A 19,519-nucleotide genomic window follows, 5' to 3' on the forward strand; every position below is an offset into this window, starting at 1 on the left:
CACAAAAGGCACTGACAGAAACACTCAGATCTTCACAGTACATATATATATATATATATCCATCTTTATCCCCACACTGAAATTTGAATATACATATGTCACATTATGTGTAGAGGTATGCTATTATGCACTATTGTATATGTATTGTTTCATGTGAGGTGCTTAGAGCCCATTATATGGGGAGTTTATTACTATCATTATTATTATTTCAAGTTTTACATTTAAGTTTAATGGACCTGAGTGGACAATATATGTCATGAAGACATTATCTAAATGCAATCCGTACTACTAGTGTTTGACCAGCTGCTTCTTTGAAATATCTCAACATGCATGCACTTGCAGCTACTTTACCCAGCTAATGTACACAGTACAGTTTCAATATAGATCAACATTTTTGGGGTCCAATTTTCAAAAGCCATGACTGTCTACTTTCCCACAAGTTCAATTGACAGTGTCATGCTGATTTTTTTGGTTTGTGTTTTGGCTTTGTTCCTGGCATCCTGAACAAAAGTAGTCAGTTCTGGTAAATGTATTTTGTAAAATGGAGAGAGAGAGAGAGAGAGAGAGAGAGAGAGAGAGAACTGAACTGATCTGAAAAATGTTTTAATGCCATTGTCATTACAGTCCTATTGGCATGGGACACATCCGAATAATCGTTTAACAACATAAAAACAGCCAAAACAATAACAGCCTGAATACATGAATCAAAGCCGCAGCAACAACCCTGCAAAGAAAATCACAAGGTCTGTTGAAAGACAATAAAAAACACACAAAAAACACTTGTGTCGAAAACGGTTTTACCCACGTTCGACAAACTCACGGCGTGCTCAACCGACAAAAAATGTATGAAAAAAGAAAAGTAAACCTATGCATATTCGGTTAATTTGCACTTTCTCCGTGCATATAAGAAAACGATACAAGTTTCCGCTTCTTTGAGTCGACCATCCAACCTAAACGCTATGACAGTTCAAACTTTAGAGTGATTATTTTTTAACTTTCGAGACAGAGAGAGAGAGAGAGGGAGATTATGGACTGACAAGCATTGCGCACTCGATGTTGGAAAAATGCTTATATATGGGGACTCTTTTTTCTTCCCCACTTCAAGTGGGCAATATGCCTTATGAGGCCTGCATGCCTCAATATTGATATGCTATAAGAGAGAGAGAGAGAGAGAGACAGAGACAGAGACAGAGACAGACAGACAGACAGACAGCCGACAGAGACAGAAAGATACAGAGATTTGCTCAGCCTTGCAAACAGCCACTTACAGCCAAGGAGTGGCATCGCCACACTATTGTTTAACTGGATACACTTTATGACACTCATCTCGTCAGTAGCTTACGGATTGTAAATTTTACCCTGGCACCACGATCTTTGATTTGGGATCAGCCAACAGCATGCTGAAGGTAGATAACGTACCCTGAGACTTTCGGGAAGTTTTTAAGAGTTGTTCATCCTGGCAAACGCCAAGAAGGTGACGGCTGTCGTCTGCGTAGCTAAGCTGGGCGTGTGGATCAGGTATGTTCCATGTGTCGATAAAGTATTATTTTGTGTATTAAATCGTATTTTGATAAAAATGCAGTATATGTTGCCGGCTTGTTTACCGATGACTTTCATTTACTGACAGTACACGGCTAGCAGACTTTTTTGTTCTTTTTCATTCAGTTCACATCTGCAGCTGCTTTCGCATGCTCGACCACGATAACAATCAATCGATTACCGTCATCCGATTCACACCAGGCCTTGGATATAATCTGTGCAATTCGTTTTCACACCTGCCAAAGGAATATATGGAGCGTGGCGAAAGGGTGACAGATGTGAGGGAGTTTAGCATAGGAAACGTTGAGCAGGAAGGTTGGATGGGTGGGACATGATGTACAGCAACAAAGTCACACACACACACACACACACACACACACATATGCACAACACACATGCACACAAATATATAAGTCATTTGGGTGGACTGTTAATGGGATGATACTTTTTAGATGCAGGCTGATGTTGTGACAGTAGTATATATTCCTGAGATATATGCCCATCAGATGACCTTATTGTTAAGGCCAGCAGAGCCAGTGTTGGTTTTTTTTAAATCAAGACTTGCATATTCTGTCAAAACAAATTGGAACCAGACTCCAGGACTCCAGTTTTTGCTTGCTTCCTTGCTTAGAATTTAGTTTTCAATATTTTAAGTGTTGGTAAAGGAAAAAGGGTTGGAGGATTCTTGGAATTATAACCCAGCAGAATAACTCACCACATAATCAGTGAAATGATTACATGCATTGTGAAGTGCTGGTGTTAGTATTTCTGTAATTTGTGCATAATGTAGTATTCATAAAAAGTGTGTGTGTGTGTGTGTGTGTGTGAATATATGAAATTGGATTCTACAGTTAACAGTGCAGTCAAGACAGCTGTTTCTGTTGTTCTTGCCTGTTGTCTAAGTTGCCACAATCCACTATGATTAAATAGCATTATTTTAAGTTTGCTGCATGAATGGCACACACAGTTTTTATAATTTAGCATATTTCTGATGAATGTTCTAGATTCCTTAGCAAAAAAGAGAGAGCTTTGAATGACTTTCAGAACAGCTTTAATTGTTATTTATTATTATTATATCATTCCAGAAATGTCAAGAATACATATTTTTGCATTAATGTTCTTCTGAGTGATGTAACAGTGTTTGTATATTATGCATTTTTTCTCATGTTTCAGGATAAAAAAAATCTGTTGTCAGCATATCAGTCAGATCAAACTATTGTTATCAGAGCTTGATCCTCACAAAATGATGAACAATAGTCAGTATAACCTGACCAGTTTATAATCCATGAATATTGAGATTACATTGATGTTTTGAAGACAAACATCCATGAAATGTATGTCAGAGTCTGTTGGGTTTGCAGGTTCACATATTTTATGTTCATAGCATAGTCATTTTCGAGTTAAGTTTATTTCTCTGTTTATGAACAAGAAAGCAGTAGATGAGTAAGGCCTGCAGACTATTCATTGTCACTGACACTTGAAATGAAAATGTTGTTTAATGGTGCATTGCTTATCTGAAGATATTTTTTGCTGGCATGTGTTTTTCACATTTTTGGTTTCAGGATGTTCTTTGACAATGTCTCCAAGTCAACTGCAGACCTGCGCTTCTTCACCTGGCTGGTGGTGTTGGCTCAGGTGTTTGGAGTACTGGCGGTGGTGATGGTAGCGGTGTGGATGGGGCACTTCCAAGGAGGCTTTGCCTGGCATTCTGATCCAGACCACCAGTTTAACCTACACCCTCTTTTCATGATTCTGGGCATGATCTTTTTGTATGCAGACGGTCAGTGTGTTGTTTTCTTGGTTTAATAAATCTTTCATTATTTTTTGTTTTTCTTCTTCTCCTTATGGTTGAGTTCACTGTAGAAATCAAATCATGCTGAACAGAAATCAGACCTGTCTCTCGGACCTGTGTCTTTGACAAGAATTCATGTTTTCTAATGGGGTGCGTGTTGTATGCACAGTTTTATAGTCAAAATACCTCATGTCACTTATCAGTTTGATTCTGTCATTGCCGAGATATTTAAAAAAAACAAAAAAACGCTGCAAGTTGTTTGGTGTTGTTCACATATATATGTACTATTGTACTGGCTTTTTTTTTTGGAATAAGATCATTTAAATCAGTGTGTGTCCAGACTGAAATATTTTACCACATGTGCTAAACATGAAGAGAGAGAAAAAAGAATGTTTCAAAACCTTTTTGTGCCAAACCAGTAACATATTATATATTTTATAACCATTGGGTATTATCCTTTAACCTTTCTTTTTTGTTTTTCAGGGATTCTGGCCTACCGAGTGTTTCGTAATGACCGGAAAGTGTACATCAAGGTTCTCCATGCAGGCATCCATTGTGTGGCCCTTATCTTTGCTGTAGTGGGCCTGGTAGCAGTTTTCGATGCCCACCACTCAGAGGGCATGCCTAACCTGTACTCTCTGCACAGCTGGTTGGGCTTGTTTGTGGTTGTGGCCTTTGGATTGCAGGTCAGAAGTGTGTTGATAAAATTGGTGATGTATAGCTTGTGTTTTTGTATGTGTGCAAAGGTGCATGTGTGCATAAGTTTTTGTGTGCAGTCATGTGTGTTTGTGAGTGTATGTGTGTTTGTGTTGATATCTATGCAAATGGACAAGCTGTGTTATGAAGAATTTCTGACAAATATGTTAGCTGAGTGTTGGGTCATCAGCCTTCCATACTCAGTGGGAAGTGCACGGTTTTTCAGTCTCCCACTTGACATATGTTCATGTGCAATAAACCCCCAACTACAGAAAATCAAATATGCATGCACAGCAACATGTTGTAAATGTAAACCACATTAGAAACCGTTGTAGGAGATGAGGTTGGAACCAGCTGTATATCTTCCAGTGTTAACAACACAGTGATTGATGTGATGGGAAAAAGTCAGCTAATAGTGAAACTGACAGTAGTTTTACTTGGGTCTTTTTGTTTACAGTGGTTGCTGGGATTTGCTGCCTACTTGACGCCTGCTGTTGGCATTGCCATGAAGCAGTATTACATGCCATACCACCGCTTCTGGGGAGCCACTCTGCTGGCACTTGCTGGAGTTACTGCCCTTCTGGGCATTACCGAAAATGCCATTTTCAAAGTGTAAATATTGAATATGTGTGTCAGTGCTTTGAATGTAATCTTATTGCTTGATATTTCTTTGTGTAATTTTTTTTTCTTTACACATCTTCATTGACATTTGGAGCAGGAAATTGGTTCATGAGAGATTCAGGTTGTGGTTATTTCTCAGATTATCACCATATGCTATACATATCACTATACATTAGTTATGTGTATATTTGTTCATTTCACTTGTGTCTCTTTAAGTATATAATTTTGGTCTGCCAGTCAGGTCTCACCAGTCACTTTCAAATATATATTTTAAAGAATCAAACAAAACAAGTGCCATGGCTATAGTTGTTTCCTTTGTATTGTAATCTTCAACCAAAGTCAGTGCGTTTCATCTGCTTTATTAGATTCTTTAATCATTCAACTGTTGATGGAAACTGCTTTGGAGTCAGCTGTTCACTTTTCTGCTTTTATAACTTTTTTTTCCAGTTCAGAGAGAGAGAGAGAGGTGAATGTGTAGTATGCCTTCACAGAATAGTTTTGCATGATTCTTCATCTGGTCTTGAAATATACATTTAATTACACATACTTAACCGTGACCCAACTAGTGCAGACTCCGGCAGGGGTCTGACAGGGGTCTGACATTCCTGTCCTGTGCAAACTACTACCCACCTATGTGGAGAAAACGAAACTACGGCCAATAACCTCCCGGAAGTAGGTAACCTCCCCTTTGTCCCGCTGTCTAGCGCCCTCTTTTTCCGGCAGCCATCATGACTCCTGTTCCTGTGCTCTTCATACGGCTAAGTTTTTTCATATTTTCTGCCTGTCTGTCGATTCTCTGGTGTTCTTGTTTTTTGTCAAATTATGTCTCCAACCAGGTCACATAATTATGTAGCTCGATTGGGCGATCGCGCTAAAATTAAGGCGCAATTGCGATCGATTCGCTGACACTCTGGGCCCTCCACTCCTGGCCCTCTCAACCACGCCAACCCGCCGCCGCCTCCACTTCCTCTGGTCAACTCCAGACCTCCACCACCTCCTCTGGTGACTTCTAGAGGGTTGTTGCCACACACTCAGGTCAGTGTTGCCTTTAATGTAATTTTTATCGATCCGTGAACGCACTCGACACGATCCGCGTTTTCTCGGCCCTGCCAGTTGGCAGTGTACGAGTCAACCTCCTCTATCTCTTTACCCATACCCACAGTTGCACCAATGGAATGTGCCACAATCCCTTTGGGGAAACAACACCACAACAAAAAACCCCCAAAAAACAAAAAAACAAAAAAACAGCAGCTTGTTTTGGATCTGCACGTTAGACTGGGCCCTATGAACGATGCGTCCGTGGTGGCGGCCGTGACATCGGATCACGTGACCCCCCACGTGGCATGCCTCAACCGTCTTGGATCCAACGGCGACCGAGGCGCGTAGGGATGCCCTCCCCTGGTGTAGGGAGGAAGGTGGACCACTAGGGGATATGCTTGCCCATACGCGTGCATCCCCCTCCTTGTCCGGAGCGCCCGATCCAAGGGAGGCAGCCCCTGCTTCGGCACCCTTGCCGGTGACCGCCGCAGTTATTTCCCTTGCGCCGGCACTGCTCCTCGCCTACAGCGCGGGTGCGTGCACGGTCCCACCAAGCTATGCGGTGATGACCCCATTGGCCACACCGCTGATTGCTGCTGTTTCCCATCCACTAATGGCGTCTCAGCAAGCTGCTCAACCAAACAATCAGCAACTCATCGCTAACTTGCTGCAGCAATTATGCACCACTCTGCTTCCCCGTGCCACACCTTGCACCTGCACCTGCACCACCCCTCGCCCACAGAGCAGGTACGTGCACGCCCCATTTGAACTTCGGCAGTGCTGGATTCTTCAGCCCCATTGCCTAACTCTGCTGTTACCCAGACTAATATCTGCACTTCCACGTTGGAGTGCCTCTTAATAACTCGATACTGCCTCTCGGCAGTGCTCGGGCCGATCTTGTCTATCCCTTTATCCGTCAACACACAACAGCTGAACGTCGGTCCTCTCGCAGGAGCTTTTTGCGAGGTTGGACCGCCGTTCAGCTACAGGGGGATGCACATCCCACGGCAAGCCGACGGACTTGTCACCCCCTTGTCCACGACGCCCATAACACTGGATTACAGCACCGTCATGCCACATGCCCCGACCGTCTCGCATCCGATTCGGGTTGGGATGCCCACGGCACTAAGGGACATTATAATTACTCACCTGTGTCGGTTACGGTGGCATCGAACCACGGACTCTCTCATGCAGCATGACACTCCTCCCTCTACAGCAAGGACACGTCGCACCAGGGGATATGTGCTCTAAAGACTCCATCCTTTTCGACGATTATCGGCGCCAAGGGAGGCAACTCCACATTGGTAACCTAGGCGGTTGAAGCTGTAATTACTTTCGCCGACACAGCACGTCTCTCCTGCCCCCTGTGCTGTCCACCAATGATGTTTTCTTTCGGTTTCTCATTGGGTCCTGATGCCCATTCATGGACTTTACACAACTTTGCATAGCAACTGCATCTTTCTTGCTGTTTCTCAGGCTGTTGGCCAATGAACTTGGGGGTTCTTCATCCCCCCACACTTGCACACAGTCCTCTGCAGGCAACCATCCCTATTACCATGCTCTTCTGGTTATACACAATACACAATAACAGGAAATAAATCACAATATTTCCCCTTCTATTCTTTTTGATTTCTTATCAAATAAAAAAAAAAAACAAAAAAAAAATTGTGTGTGTATATACAAGGGTCATTCAATAAATAAGGTGAATTTTTCGGTATAAGGACTTTTAATACAGATAGAAGCTTACTTTTTTTTTTTTTTTTACTTCTTTTTCACATGGATTTAATTTGTTTTGCAGATTAAAAAAAACTTTGAGAGTTTTGGCGATTAACAAAGATGGCCGACCAAGAAGCATGCTCCAGGATTGAACAGCGGTCAGTTATCAAGTTTTTGGTTGCTGAAGGGTGCAAACCAGTTGAAATTCATAGGAGAATGTCAACTGTGTATGGTGCCACATGTTTCAGCCGAAAAAATGTCTACAAGTGGGCTAAATTGTTTAAAGAAGGACGGAGCAGTGTTGAGGATGAAGACAGGCCTGGAAGGCCTACAGAAGTGAGGTCTCCTGAGGTGATCGAATCAGTCAATGACCTCATTCAGTCTGACAGAAGGGTGACAGTGGATGACATTGCAAGGACTGTGAGCTTATCTGTTGGGACAGCACACAAAATTGTCCTTGATGACCTTGGCTACTCGAAGGTCAGCTGCCGGTGGGTGCCAAAGATGCAAGGCCTCACACAGCAGCCCGAACGGTGCAGACCATCAACGAGCTGGGCTGGGAACTGCTCCCTCATCCCCCTTACAGCCCAGACCTTGCCCCTTCAGACTTTCACCTGTTTGGTCCCTTGAAAGCGTTCACGAGAGGCACGAAGTTTGAAAGTGACGATGAAGTCAAAAGTGTTGTGAGCGACTGGCTGAGACATCAGTCCAAAGATTTTTACGCTGAGGGAATACGGAAGCTTGTGCACAGATGGGAAAAGTGTGTGACAGTGCTGGGAGACTACGTTGAAAAAAAAAAGAAAAAAAGTAAGCTTCTATCTGTATTAGAAGTCCTTATACCAAAAAATTCACCTTATTTATTGAATGACCCTCGTATATACATATATCTATCTATCTATCTATTTATCTATTTATCTATATATATATATATATATATATATACCATATCTTGCTACATTTATACACATTTCTATTTACACTTACAGATGTATACTTATCCCTCGGTATACACATGTGTGTGCGCTTATTGGATAGGTTCATACGACTTTCATATTAACATGTACAATTTTATTTCTATCTCTATTCATTGACATCTACTCATTGAGATTCCCTACATAGCAATATAGACACACTTGCAGTTGCGTCATTCTGTTCACATGCCCAGATCTCTCTGTGTCTATATACTGGCACTTCATTCATATGCGTATGTACATCTCTTATATATAGGTGCATACACAGATTCCTTCCCATTATGGATTATGCACACTTACCTATTTACTGGGGTATATCTGTGCACGCTACACATTTGCTTATACAGCCGCTTATTTATCGTAAATAGATCTCTTGTCATGTCATTGGCATATTCCTGACACCATCACTTGAGTTGATGGAAGTTTATAATCCCATTGCACATATATGTATTCATTTTCATAAATTCATCCCTACCTTGCTTTCGGAGGACGATTGCACTCACAGACAAAACTGCCTCATTCACACCTGAATGTATGCTCCTTCACATATCAGTAGTGGCTGGTCCTTAGGGACCCACACACACTCCCTTCCCACCCACAGGGCTAAGGATGTCCTCTCTTGGTGCATAGAGGGACAAGGCAACCCAACTCATTTGCCTACAACAATCACCCACAGGGCTAGAGATGCTGTAACCTGGTACAAAGAGGGATGAAGCAGTCCAACTTGGAGGTGCCACTCCGGACACACATGCCCTTCATTCTTTCCAAGTTTTAGCGGGCCCAAAAACTGCCCACTGGGCAGGAGACAATCACCATAAGTCCATCTCTTCCACTCCTCACTAGTAGCGTAAGGCCTGGGTAATAATTGTTTTCCTGTACACTCGGGAGAATGGCATATTGACGAGGATGGATGCGTTTCACAAAGCACAACGAACCGTTCATTACCCATAGGGGCGTACCTTTCTGCCCACTCATACCGACATGGCAGATGCCGCATTCAAGCACATTAGTTCACCCCATCACCTTGCTTGAACAGAGATTCAGCATCGATGTCTCAAACAATTGGCGTTCGAAAGCACTTTCTGCACTTGGTCTTCACTGCCCGATCCTTTCAGCCTCAACACACAACCACTGTTGTGGTAACAGTTGGGCATTCCTTCTCAAGCACTGTCTTTCCAATGAGACACTTCAAGGGGTTTCTAGCCTAGGCAGGCTATCCCATCATAGAGCCCCAGTCTTCAGTCAAGGGCCTGTCAGAGGATGACTTTGTTGTCACTTCGGAAGCAAGCACCATGTCTTTCAGACACATGGTGGCACCACAAGACCCCGTCAAATCCTTCCGGCTTCCTTACATTTCAACATAACCTGCATGGTGGACACCTCACTGCTGTCTAGGCTATAAGCAGAACCACACACTTAGCCGACTGCGAGATCCCCCTGACAGGCCTGATAGTGCCAGACACTGATAAGTAGGTCAGCTGCTGTGCCTGCTAACCCGTCACTGACCCTTCTTTGTCTTCTATTAAAGCGTGGCAATTTGCGCGCCTCTTTTGAGCGGGCTGGTGAGCATACTCCTATATCTGTGGCATTAATGTTTGTACTGTTGGAAAGAGTGGACACTTCTCTTTTTGTTGGTGGTAGTACTTTCCTTGGCTGGAAAATATTTTTTAAGATCGCAGTATTTACTTGACAGAACTGTGCTGACAATTGTAACTGGCGGTGGTGTGGTTTTTTTTCATAGCAGAAGTACCGTGAGGTTGGTTTTCCTTCACATTCTGTTCTGTCACATTTCTTTCTTCCATTCCTTTCTTTCATTCTGTTTTCTTCTCTGTCTTTCTTTCGTGCTGTTTCCTTCCCTCTCTTTCTCTCCTTCATCCTTTCCTTTCTTTCGTTCTGTTTCCTTCTCTCTCTTTTCTTCAGTGTGCGTGAATGACTGAATCAGTGTGCCTGTGGAGTACTTGTACTAGCTGCAAAACAGTTGTGATCTTTAACACGCCACAGCTTCCTTCAGAATTTCCAGCTATCAACACAGGTTAGTGAGAGGCATGCTGATGTGTAATGCTGTGCATGGAATGTATTGTCTGCGTTGAGCGAATTTTGTGAGATTAGATTCAGTGTGTTAAAAATGTTTCAAAATGCATGTTAACAAACTGGTGGTAAGCATACCTGCTTTTTTCAAACAGTTATCCTGAGAAAAATAATCGGATGTTCACATTTGAGTTTCCTATCGTTTTAAAGCTAAGACTGTGCTCTTTCAGACCATACTATTCATAAAGCGATTGCGTTGACAAGCAACGTGTTATCAAAAGTTAACGAAGAGGTGTTGTTTTCTCCCTGTGGCCGCTGCCATCGCGCGGAACAGCACACTGGTCTTTCTCCTGCCCAACAGCTGATAACGGCTGGAGGCGCAGCGTGAAAGAGAACTCATAGCGTTTTGTGCTCTCAGTTCTTCCAAGTTAAAGCTCTAACTCTTCCCGCGGTAGCGTGTTATTTTTAGGTGGCGCCTTTCCCTCCTGAGTTGAATGCAGGGTCAAGTTCTCTCCGCGGATGAACTAAACGTCAAGCGCTGAACACGTGTGACCTTCATCCCTCAAGCACACAGCAGCTGTTTCCTGATTTACCCATGCTGACTGGTGTCCTCCTAGGACCAGTATATGATAATCAGTCGTGTACGACAATGACCATCAAATCAGCATAGCAGGCAACTGCTGTCCTGACTACTTGGGCTGGAATCTGATTATACAATTTATAGTAGTGTTTTGCCCAAGTTGCATCCCCAGTCCCTCGATCAAGAGGGCCTTTGGACTCACCATTGGGACGGATCCCAAACGCTAGTTAGCTCTCAAGGCTACAGCACTAAGTCCCAGTGCAATTTGACTTCTAGTCTGAGAGACATAGTCCTCCATGAAAGACTAAGCTGCTAATGATTTCACTTTGCAATTCAGAAACCACCGATAATACAGCTCTCACTTTACTGTTGGCCATACTGAAAACACATGTCGGATCAGTGATTTGATGTAAATGGCCAGTACAACACATCTACAGCCACTTTCCTCCCTGCCCCCGCCCTGCTGCATCCCAGACTTAGTGCGCACCACACACAGCCAGAGGCCTGTCATGGATCTGGTCCCCTTTCTCACTAAAGAATCTTCCGCAAAAATTTTCCCCATGGAAACCCTCTTCCATTAGGAATTCCACCACAGAATGAGACTCAGTGACCTGCGGGCACATGAAGTGCACTCCCACAACCTGATCCAACTCAGCCATTGACTGCCGACAACTTTCTGCAGGTTGCTCCAACACGCCACACTCAGGTAGAGAAGCCATCAAGCCTTCCGTATGCCCCATCGTGATGGTACCTACCTGGGCAATTACACAGCCCTGTCCCAGAGACACCAGGGACCTCAAGTCTCTTGTTGCCAAATGTCTGCCCTTCTATGCATAGGCAACATGCCAGTGCTGTCTTTTTTGGCAACGACAGAAAAGTGGGGGGGGCGGGGGGCGGGGGGGGGCAGGGGGCGGGGGAGTGCCCATCGCCTGTCAGCTCGCATGGAGGAGCTCCACAGATCTGGCTGTCATGCCTGAGGCAGGCCCAACACGGTGACCTACCTCTGTCTCGTGCCACAGTTTCCTTCAAACACAAAAACCACTTCCACTATCGGCCCACATCCGTTGTGGAATCATCAGATCAAACCACATGTGCACCTCCTTGCATTGACGCTCAACCGCGCTCAAGTGAGACAACCCAAAAGGGTATGTGTTTCCTTCCCTTCCTTTGATTCAAAGGGCTCTCAGTAAAGTGTGGATTCAATACAACAACCCAATTTTCTTTGCGCTACATTTATCAGCACAGCTGTCGTCCACAGACCTCTCCCACAATACAGCTGCGGACCTCAGTCTTCCTTGCCCGCACCAATATCCTTAGGTGACACAGTACACTCTACCTTCATTGAATTCCACTTGATGGACATATATTGTTTTAGGGATGATCATGATGACTCAAGAGGCATTGCCTCTGCAATGGTCACACAACAGGCCCTTGCAACGCACTGGCGATAGAGCAGAAGGATTGAGACTTGATGCCTCCTCAGCCAGAGCACATGAAGTCAGAGCATGGTCCTCTTCTCTTGCCTTAGCGCACTCAACACGGCTGCAAGACATGGATGCTGCCTACTGGAAAAACCCTGCCGCCTTCATTGACTTCTACCTGAGAGACGTCGCATGGTTGTGGGATGATGGCTCAAGAGGCATCGCTTCTGTGGTAGTTGCACAACAGGCCATCGCAGCACACAGACAGTAGAACAGGCGAGCCCTCCACCTTGTCGCGCTATTCTGCACTAGTTGGGTCACGGTTAAGGAGTTTTAGGAGTTAAGGAGAATTAAAAGGAGATTTTCTATCTAAAATTACGTTTAAACAACATACTTACCGTGACCCAAATTCAAGACCCTCCTGTCCTCCCCGCTTCCTGTTCTCCCTGCTCGCTGCGCTGCTGATGGCATATTGCTGTCAAAAGAGGGCGCTAGCCAGCGGGACAAAGGGGAGGTTACCTACTTCCGGGAGGTTATTGGCTGTAGTACTTTCGTTTTCTCCGCATAGGCGGATAGTAGTTTGCACAGGACAGGAATGTCAGACCCCTGCCAGAGTCTGCACTAGTGGGTCATGGTAAGTATGTTATTTAAACATAATTTTAGATAGAAAATTTCCTTTTCATGTTTTTATTGCAGATCACCGTGGTCAGGTCCTCAGGGCATTCTGGTTAACCTGCTGGGAATATTTATCACCGCCTTTGTCACCCTAGTCATCTACCTTGTTACAAAAGAGGATTACCGTCGACCTCAAGCTCCTGAAGAGGATCACTTTAGCTTGGCAGGATAAGGCAACTGGTCATCCTCACTGAACTGACACATTGTTTTTGCCAATCTTTTTGTTTCTTTCCTTTTGGGGTATAGAATTTTGTCTTTGACACCCTTTTTGATTTTTGCACTGCTGGGTAAAGGGGCTGAACTGCTGATTTTGATTGTGTTTTTTTTTTCATTCCATGCAGCAAACTGTCATTTGTTTTCTGGTATTCATTTTCATTCTAGTTGCCAAACTGGCTGATTCCATGCCATTATTGATGCTTTATTTAATAGGTAAAGTGATCTGAGTATTTTAAAGAAATAGGGAAAGGAAAAGAAAAAAAGCTTTTGCAAAGAAGATTGATTTTCTGATATATTTCTGTTTCATGATCATTCCATTTAATTTTTCCAGTGCTCAGTCTGATTTTACTGGTATTTCTTTTTTGTTGTCATTCCATTTGTTTAACTGGGATAAAAAGGATGATTTTTGTGCCATGAACATTCCAGTGATTTCATTCCACTAGAGTGAACAGCTGTTGGATTCCACCAGGATTAATTTACTGTATTCCTCCATTGGCAGTTCTTTTCATCTCAGCATCCTGATCATTCCATTTATTCCACAAGAAGGAAAAAAACCCAACAGATTTCCAGTTTCATCCTGTAATTATTCCATTTTACGATCATTCCATTTTATTCCACAAGGCAGAAGACATTGATTTATTATTTCCTCCCATAATTGGTCCATTTTATACCACAAACAGATTGATCTGTTGATTCGGCCCCCTTACCTATTATTATTTCATTTTATTCCAACAGAACAGACTGATTATTATTTCCCCTATTATTATCAAAATAGGATGGATTGATTTACTCTTTCTGTAAATAAACATTCCATTTCATTCCATCAGATGAACAGATTCGTTTCAAAAATTCTCTCTAGCATCATTTCATTTCACCAAGGCAAATAGATTGTTTTTTTGTGCTTTTTTAAAAACTTCAAAAAATAATATAAGCATGTATTTGTGGTGTTTTCATGCTGGTAAGTTGTATATCATTAAAAAAAAAACCAAACAGACCTTTTGGAATGTTGACTTTTAATAGCTAATTAGTGTTTACCTCTTGCTTGAATTCATTTTGAATTTTGTTCCTGGCAATAATTCTTAAAGAACTAGAAATAATGGAACTAGATCTCAAACTAACTGGCTGCAGTGTTTGTTGAAAAAAAAACAACAACTTTAAGACTTGTGATATTTGACATCGGACTGATAAGTGTAATTGTACACTGCAAATTTGTTTTGGTCTGTCTGTGTACATGGGAACGGTATCTGTGCCAAAAATAATTATGCACTCATTTTCTTTTTTGTTTTTCTGTAAAAAAACTGTTCTTAATTGTAATATTGTATAAATTGTTTTGGTATAGTCTGTCCCTTTGGGAAAGGAATTTTTTAGCAAAAATATATACTTGTCTCATTTCTTTATTTTGTTGTAAGCCATTCTTGGTTGTGCAAAATGATTGAACATGTGGTTTTTCACCATTAGTTGGGTTTTTTTTCCATCTTATAAGAATCCGGTGATAAGTGTGTATATGTATATGTATATATATTCATGCCTTTGCTTCTCTGTCTATAAAGTGATTGAGTGAAAAGAACAGGATAAAGCAAAAAAGTTGAAAATTTGGCATCATAATGCCTCCATTACTATTAGTAACATCTTAGGAGCAATGGCACTTGCCTTAAAAAAAAAAGAAGTTTATTTTACCTTAGTCATTATTTTATTCCTCTCTCAGTTTATGATTTATAGGAATTAGAGAACAAATTGTTCATAAACAGTGAATTTTATTGTGATGTGATGCAACAAGGGGTAAGAGAAAGAGAACAAGTGAGAAAGACTGCAAATGTTTAAGAGGATGGAAACAAAATTTAGTGGTCATGGATTGATTGATAGCAGTTTGAAAAGTTGTAATCAAGTTTTAATTTTAATTACCCAGTACTGTGTGTTGATGATTAAAATTGTTTTTGTAAACTTCAGGCTTCACTGCATATTGCTGATAGTAATCAACATTGTGAATATATAATCAAGAAAACACTTTTAAACAGGTGCTTCTGGTACAGCAAATATGACAGTAACAGTGCTTGACCTTTTTTTAAAAAGTGTAATGGTGAAAGTGAAAAGTAACAATTACTTTTCATTCATAATAGTTCTGATAAATGAAAATCAATAATACATATGTTATTGCTAAACTGATGAGAAGAAGTGTTATTTAGCAGTGAAAATAATCATTACTTTGATGAAATTACAGTAATAAAGAAGCATATATGTATGTCACAAGAAAAAACAATCTATTGCAGCATTCATTGAATTGTGTATGTGTAATGTAAAATATACAAAACTCAAGTTGATCAGAATGCATACATGCATCAAAGTAACTGGTGTAATGGAAATGCAGCCGGTGTGAATCTCACACTAACTGTTGTATGTTTGTGGGTATTTCTTACAACAGTCAAATAATTTTATTTATTATCTCTTTGTGCTTACTATATCTTTTCGTATCTATCATGAATTTCATCTGAGTTTGGTTGCTGATTGGGAAGGAGTGTGCTCAAACTTTTGTTATAACGTACATTTATAGGTAGTTTTTGCTCTCGAGATTTTTCTTTGAAGGAGGTTGTATGCCAATTAATTGTTAATTTATATTTCAAAAGTGATGTTTTGAAAGCAGTCTATGTGGCAGCTGGGGTTTATTTGTTTTACAAGTGCAATATAGGAAATGTGGGTTTTTTAAAATGTAAATTATAATGAGAAGTTTAGAAATTACCAAAATGTCTTAAATGATTTTGAAAATTCTTTCCAAACAAAATTGTCATTCATGTAAATCAGAGGATGTATTGAGCCATAAATAAGAATTTATATGTTGTCAATTCTAGATTGTGATTGCATATCATTTGCAAATGCTGAAGCAACTTGTGATTTGATATTATCTACAGATACTGTTCCTGCTTGTAAGTTCACAAAAGCTATGTATGTTTGAAATAATTATCTTTAGCAAGGTTTACAGAATTAATCAAGAACTGATTGATAGTTTTGAGAATTTGCTAGCTCTGAAATTCCGTAACGGGAAAGTTTACACTGTATTGAAAAAACAGCCTGTCATTTTAGAGAAGTAACCCAAGTTGAGAGGAATATAGTGCTAGTTTCTTTAATTACTCTTTAATACAATAATCTGTGGGTTTTTAGTTTATTTTTATTACTTGGTACTTACTGTTCTGACCATAAGTCTTTTTTTTTTTAAAGTTCAGTATCAGTTGCCAAATGGTTAAAGAGTTGGACTTTAAATCTGAGGATCCTGGGTTCAAATCTCGGTAATGGCGCATAGTGGGTAAAGGGTGGGGATTTTTCCTATCTCCCAGGTCAACATATGTGCAGACCTGGTTGTACCTGAACCCCCTTCGTGTGTATGTGCAAGCAGAAGATAGAAAATGCATGTTAAAGCTCCTGTAATCCATGTCAGCGTGGTGGGCTATGGAAACAAGAACATACCCAGCATGCACACCCCGAAAATGGAGTATGGCTGCCTACATGGTGGGGTAAAAAGTCATACACTCATGTACATATTAGTGAATATGAGAGCTGCAGCCCATGAATGAAGTTGCTCAGTGGTCTACTACTATTTATTTTCATTGTTGGCGGTCTTGGCACTTCTTATTAATTTTATTATTGGTGGTCAGTTGTGCACATGATACTGTCATTGGCAGTGTACGCTCAATTAACATTTTAATCTTACACTTTTGTTTAGACATGGTGTTGGTTTGCGTTGATTACATTTCTGTTTATTTTCCATTATTTCTTGATAACTGCTCAAAGGTAAGATTATCTTGTGAATTGTTTTGCAAGCACTTCTGTGTAATTTGTATCGATACTTAGCTGGTTCTTATTTGCTGTTTTCCACTTTTTTTTTTCAAAATTGATGTGCACATTCTTGATGTTAAATTTGCCTGTGGATTGTGAGGTTGTCATTCAACTAAGAAGTGTTGATCATTATGCCCAAAAGCAATAAATAGAAAATGCAAGATCTTTTGCCTTCTTACCTGCTGTATACAGAGGGCATATATTTAAAAACAATTAATAGTACTGGTTGCTTGTTCATGTTTGCCAATCACGTTCTTTGGTATCGCTTTTTTGGCTATATTACTGCTAATTGCATCGTTGCTAATGTGATATCGCATGCACGCACTTGAATATTTTATTGATAAAAACAGGCTAGTTCTACGCTGTGAAATTTGCACAGTAGCTACCCAAAGTGCAGTATTTGTTGTAAAAGAGGTTGATGGCCCACATGAAGCTGTTGTAACATGTTATCCCATGATAGTACTTAAAGTTCCCCTCTTTCGGCTGTTTTTCAGCATTAAAGAATTATCTTTAGCTTGTTTTCTGATGCACCTACCCCCCTCACTTTTCTCCAAAAGCTATCTTTGACAGGATACAAAATATTAAATTACTGGCTATTCATTTTCAACCAGTTCAAATTCAGGAAGCGGAACAACACATAATAATAACTTTAAAGGGTTTTTAGCTTTTCTCTAGGACTGCATGACAAAGACACAGTGTTCACAGTCAAAGTATGGGATGCCCATTTGCCATGGGGTACTCGATTTGCAGTACTTGTTTGGCTACAGCACAGGAATCCAACATTGATGAGAAGCAGCTTCTGAAGACCAGGGAAACTTCAGCCCTTACAAATTACAGAAATCCCATGAACTGCTTTTGGTGAAGATGGGCATCCTTTGGAATTATTACTTTGTGTTGCCCATCTTGTATGAAACTTTGCTTTCTTCCAAACCAGACTGTTTCCTTTCACATACTCTTCCTTTTCACTCCTCATTTTGAGCAGGCTCAAATGTCTTGGATGGAGTTTACTGCTGTTGAGCATTACTGCAACACACTGCAGGGGATTAGTTCATTTTTTATTTTGAATTTACTCATTCTGGAAACATCTTTTAACTGAAGTAGGGAAGTGGTGACAAAAGCTCCAAGTATCTTAGAAATCCAAGAGCTGTTTGGCATTCCTCTGTTCTCATCTGTCTCTTATACTGCCACATTTTTATGGTCATTAGTGTATGCCTCCATTTTGTACAGTCTTTTTACATTCAAATTTATTATTGTAATTTCTCATGTCATGAATGTGAGATTATAAATGTTTGATGAAAATCATATCTTCAGTGTGCACCAGCCTTGCACTCAATGGCAACCTTTGCTTTGATTTCCCCTCAACTTCTCTGCCTGTGGTGAGTTTGGCAATCGATTCAGGAAGAGTGTGACTGAGAAATGTTCAGTCAGTCTGGTTCCATAACTAGGTACTTACTGTCATCAGTGGAAAACTCATCAGAGGAGAGATGTTCACTCAGTCTGACAACATGATTAAGCACTTGTTGTCAGGATGGGGCTTAATGGATGGTGACCTACATCTCTTGATTCAGAACAGACACAACCAAACATCACTGAAGTGACTGACAACACAGCAGGATTTCCTCAGGTGGATGTCTTCATGGTGATCTGACAGTGACAGTACCCTGAAGATTGTTTGCACTGGGACAATAGCAGAGTGAGCGTGGGTGTGGCTTTGTATTGGGGATTTGGGATGAGCTGTGCTCGGGTAATACCACACAGAGATCATGAAAGATGGGGCAGCACAGAAAAATGTTTTTACAATAAAATAAATTATTAACAAATATTAACCATTTACATGCACTTGTATTTTCCAGTGTGCACATGCATTACCAAAAAAAAGAAAGATAATCACAGGTATCTACATGTGTATGTGTGTGTTTTAACAAATGGATAATAAATCATAGGCATCAAATGTGTGCTTTTAGCATACATGTAGCTGCTTTTGTGTTGTGAACTGTTTTGATTTTAACCTGGATTTTGTTTATTTGCTTTGAATAAAGTTAAAAAGCTCATTTGATGGGAATTCTTTTGTTTTCTGTACAGATGAAAATGTAAAACACAGCTGAATGTGATATGTAGCTGATGATAGACATACCTATAGTTCTATATTTCCTTGTTGATCATTTAAGAGCCCATCCCATATGGACCAGGCTTCCTACTTTGGTATGGTTACAAAGTTTGTCTTTACCCTGTGCCTAAATCCAGTGAATGTTTCCCAATATCACTGCAGTCTCTCTTTTGTTCTGTTATTTGCTGTACATGTCCCTCTCATATTTTGTCTGTATGAAGACTTTCTTTTCAGTTGTCATTTCCTCCATGATCTTAATTTGATACACCCCGATTGCCATGAAGTGTGATACAT

General features: G+C 40.9%; 2 protein-coding genes across 3 annotated transcripts in view; one reads left to right on the forward strand and one right to left on the reverse strand.

Moving 5' to 3' along the window:
- Nucleotides 1–1,440, reverse strand: part of LOC143293851 (glyoxal reductase-like) — a 21,823-nt gene extending 20,383 nt beyond the window's left edge. For both annotated transcript variants that reach the window (XM_076605142.1, XM_076605141.1), the window contains exon 1: nt 1,269–1,440. In XM_076605142.1, coding sequence (XP_076461257.1) covers nt 1,269–1,326 — 58 coding nt within the window. In that variant the 5' untranslated portion in view covers nt 1,327–1,440. The remainder of the gene's footprint in view (nt 1–1,268) is intronic.
- On the forward strand, nt 1,407–18,723 carry LOC143293852 (transmembrane ascorbate-dependent reductase CYB561-like). The gene is made up of 5 exons (XM_076605143.1): nt 1,407–1,518; nt 3,102–3,319; nt 3,815–4,017; nt 4,485–4,639; nt 13,099–18,723. The coding sequence occupies exons 2-5, from the start codon at nt 3,103–3,105 to the stop codon at nt 13,247–13,249; spliced, it is 726 nt and encodes a 241-aa protein (XP_076461258.1). The 5' UTR covers nt 1,407–1,518; nt 3,102; the 3' UTR covers nt 13,250–18,723.
- The last annotated feature ends 796 nt before the right edge of the window (nt 18,724–19,519 follow it).

This window comes from Babylonia areolata, chromosome 19 (assembly GCF_041734735.1).
Source record: "Babylonia areolata isolate BAREFJ2019XMU chromosome 19, ASM4173473v1, whole genome shotgun sequence".
NCBI classification, from domain to species: Eukaryota; Metazoa; Mollusca; class Gastropoda; order Neogastropoda; family Buccinidae; genus Babylonia; species Babylonia areolata.

Coding starts and splice junctions, on each gene's coding strand:
- LOC143293852 (XM_076605143.1), top strand. CDS start 3,103: ATGTTCTTTGACAATGTCTCCAAGTCAACTGCAGACCTGCGCTTCTTC. Junction 4,018..4,484: donor TTGTGGCCTTTGGATTGCAG/GTCAGAAGTGTG, acceptor TTTTGTTTACAG/TGGTTGCTGGGATTTGCTGC. Junction 4,640..13,098: donor GAAAATGCCATTTTCAAAGT/GTAAATATTGAA, acceptor TTTTTATTGCAG/ATCACCGTGGTCAGGTCCTC.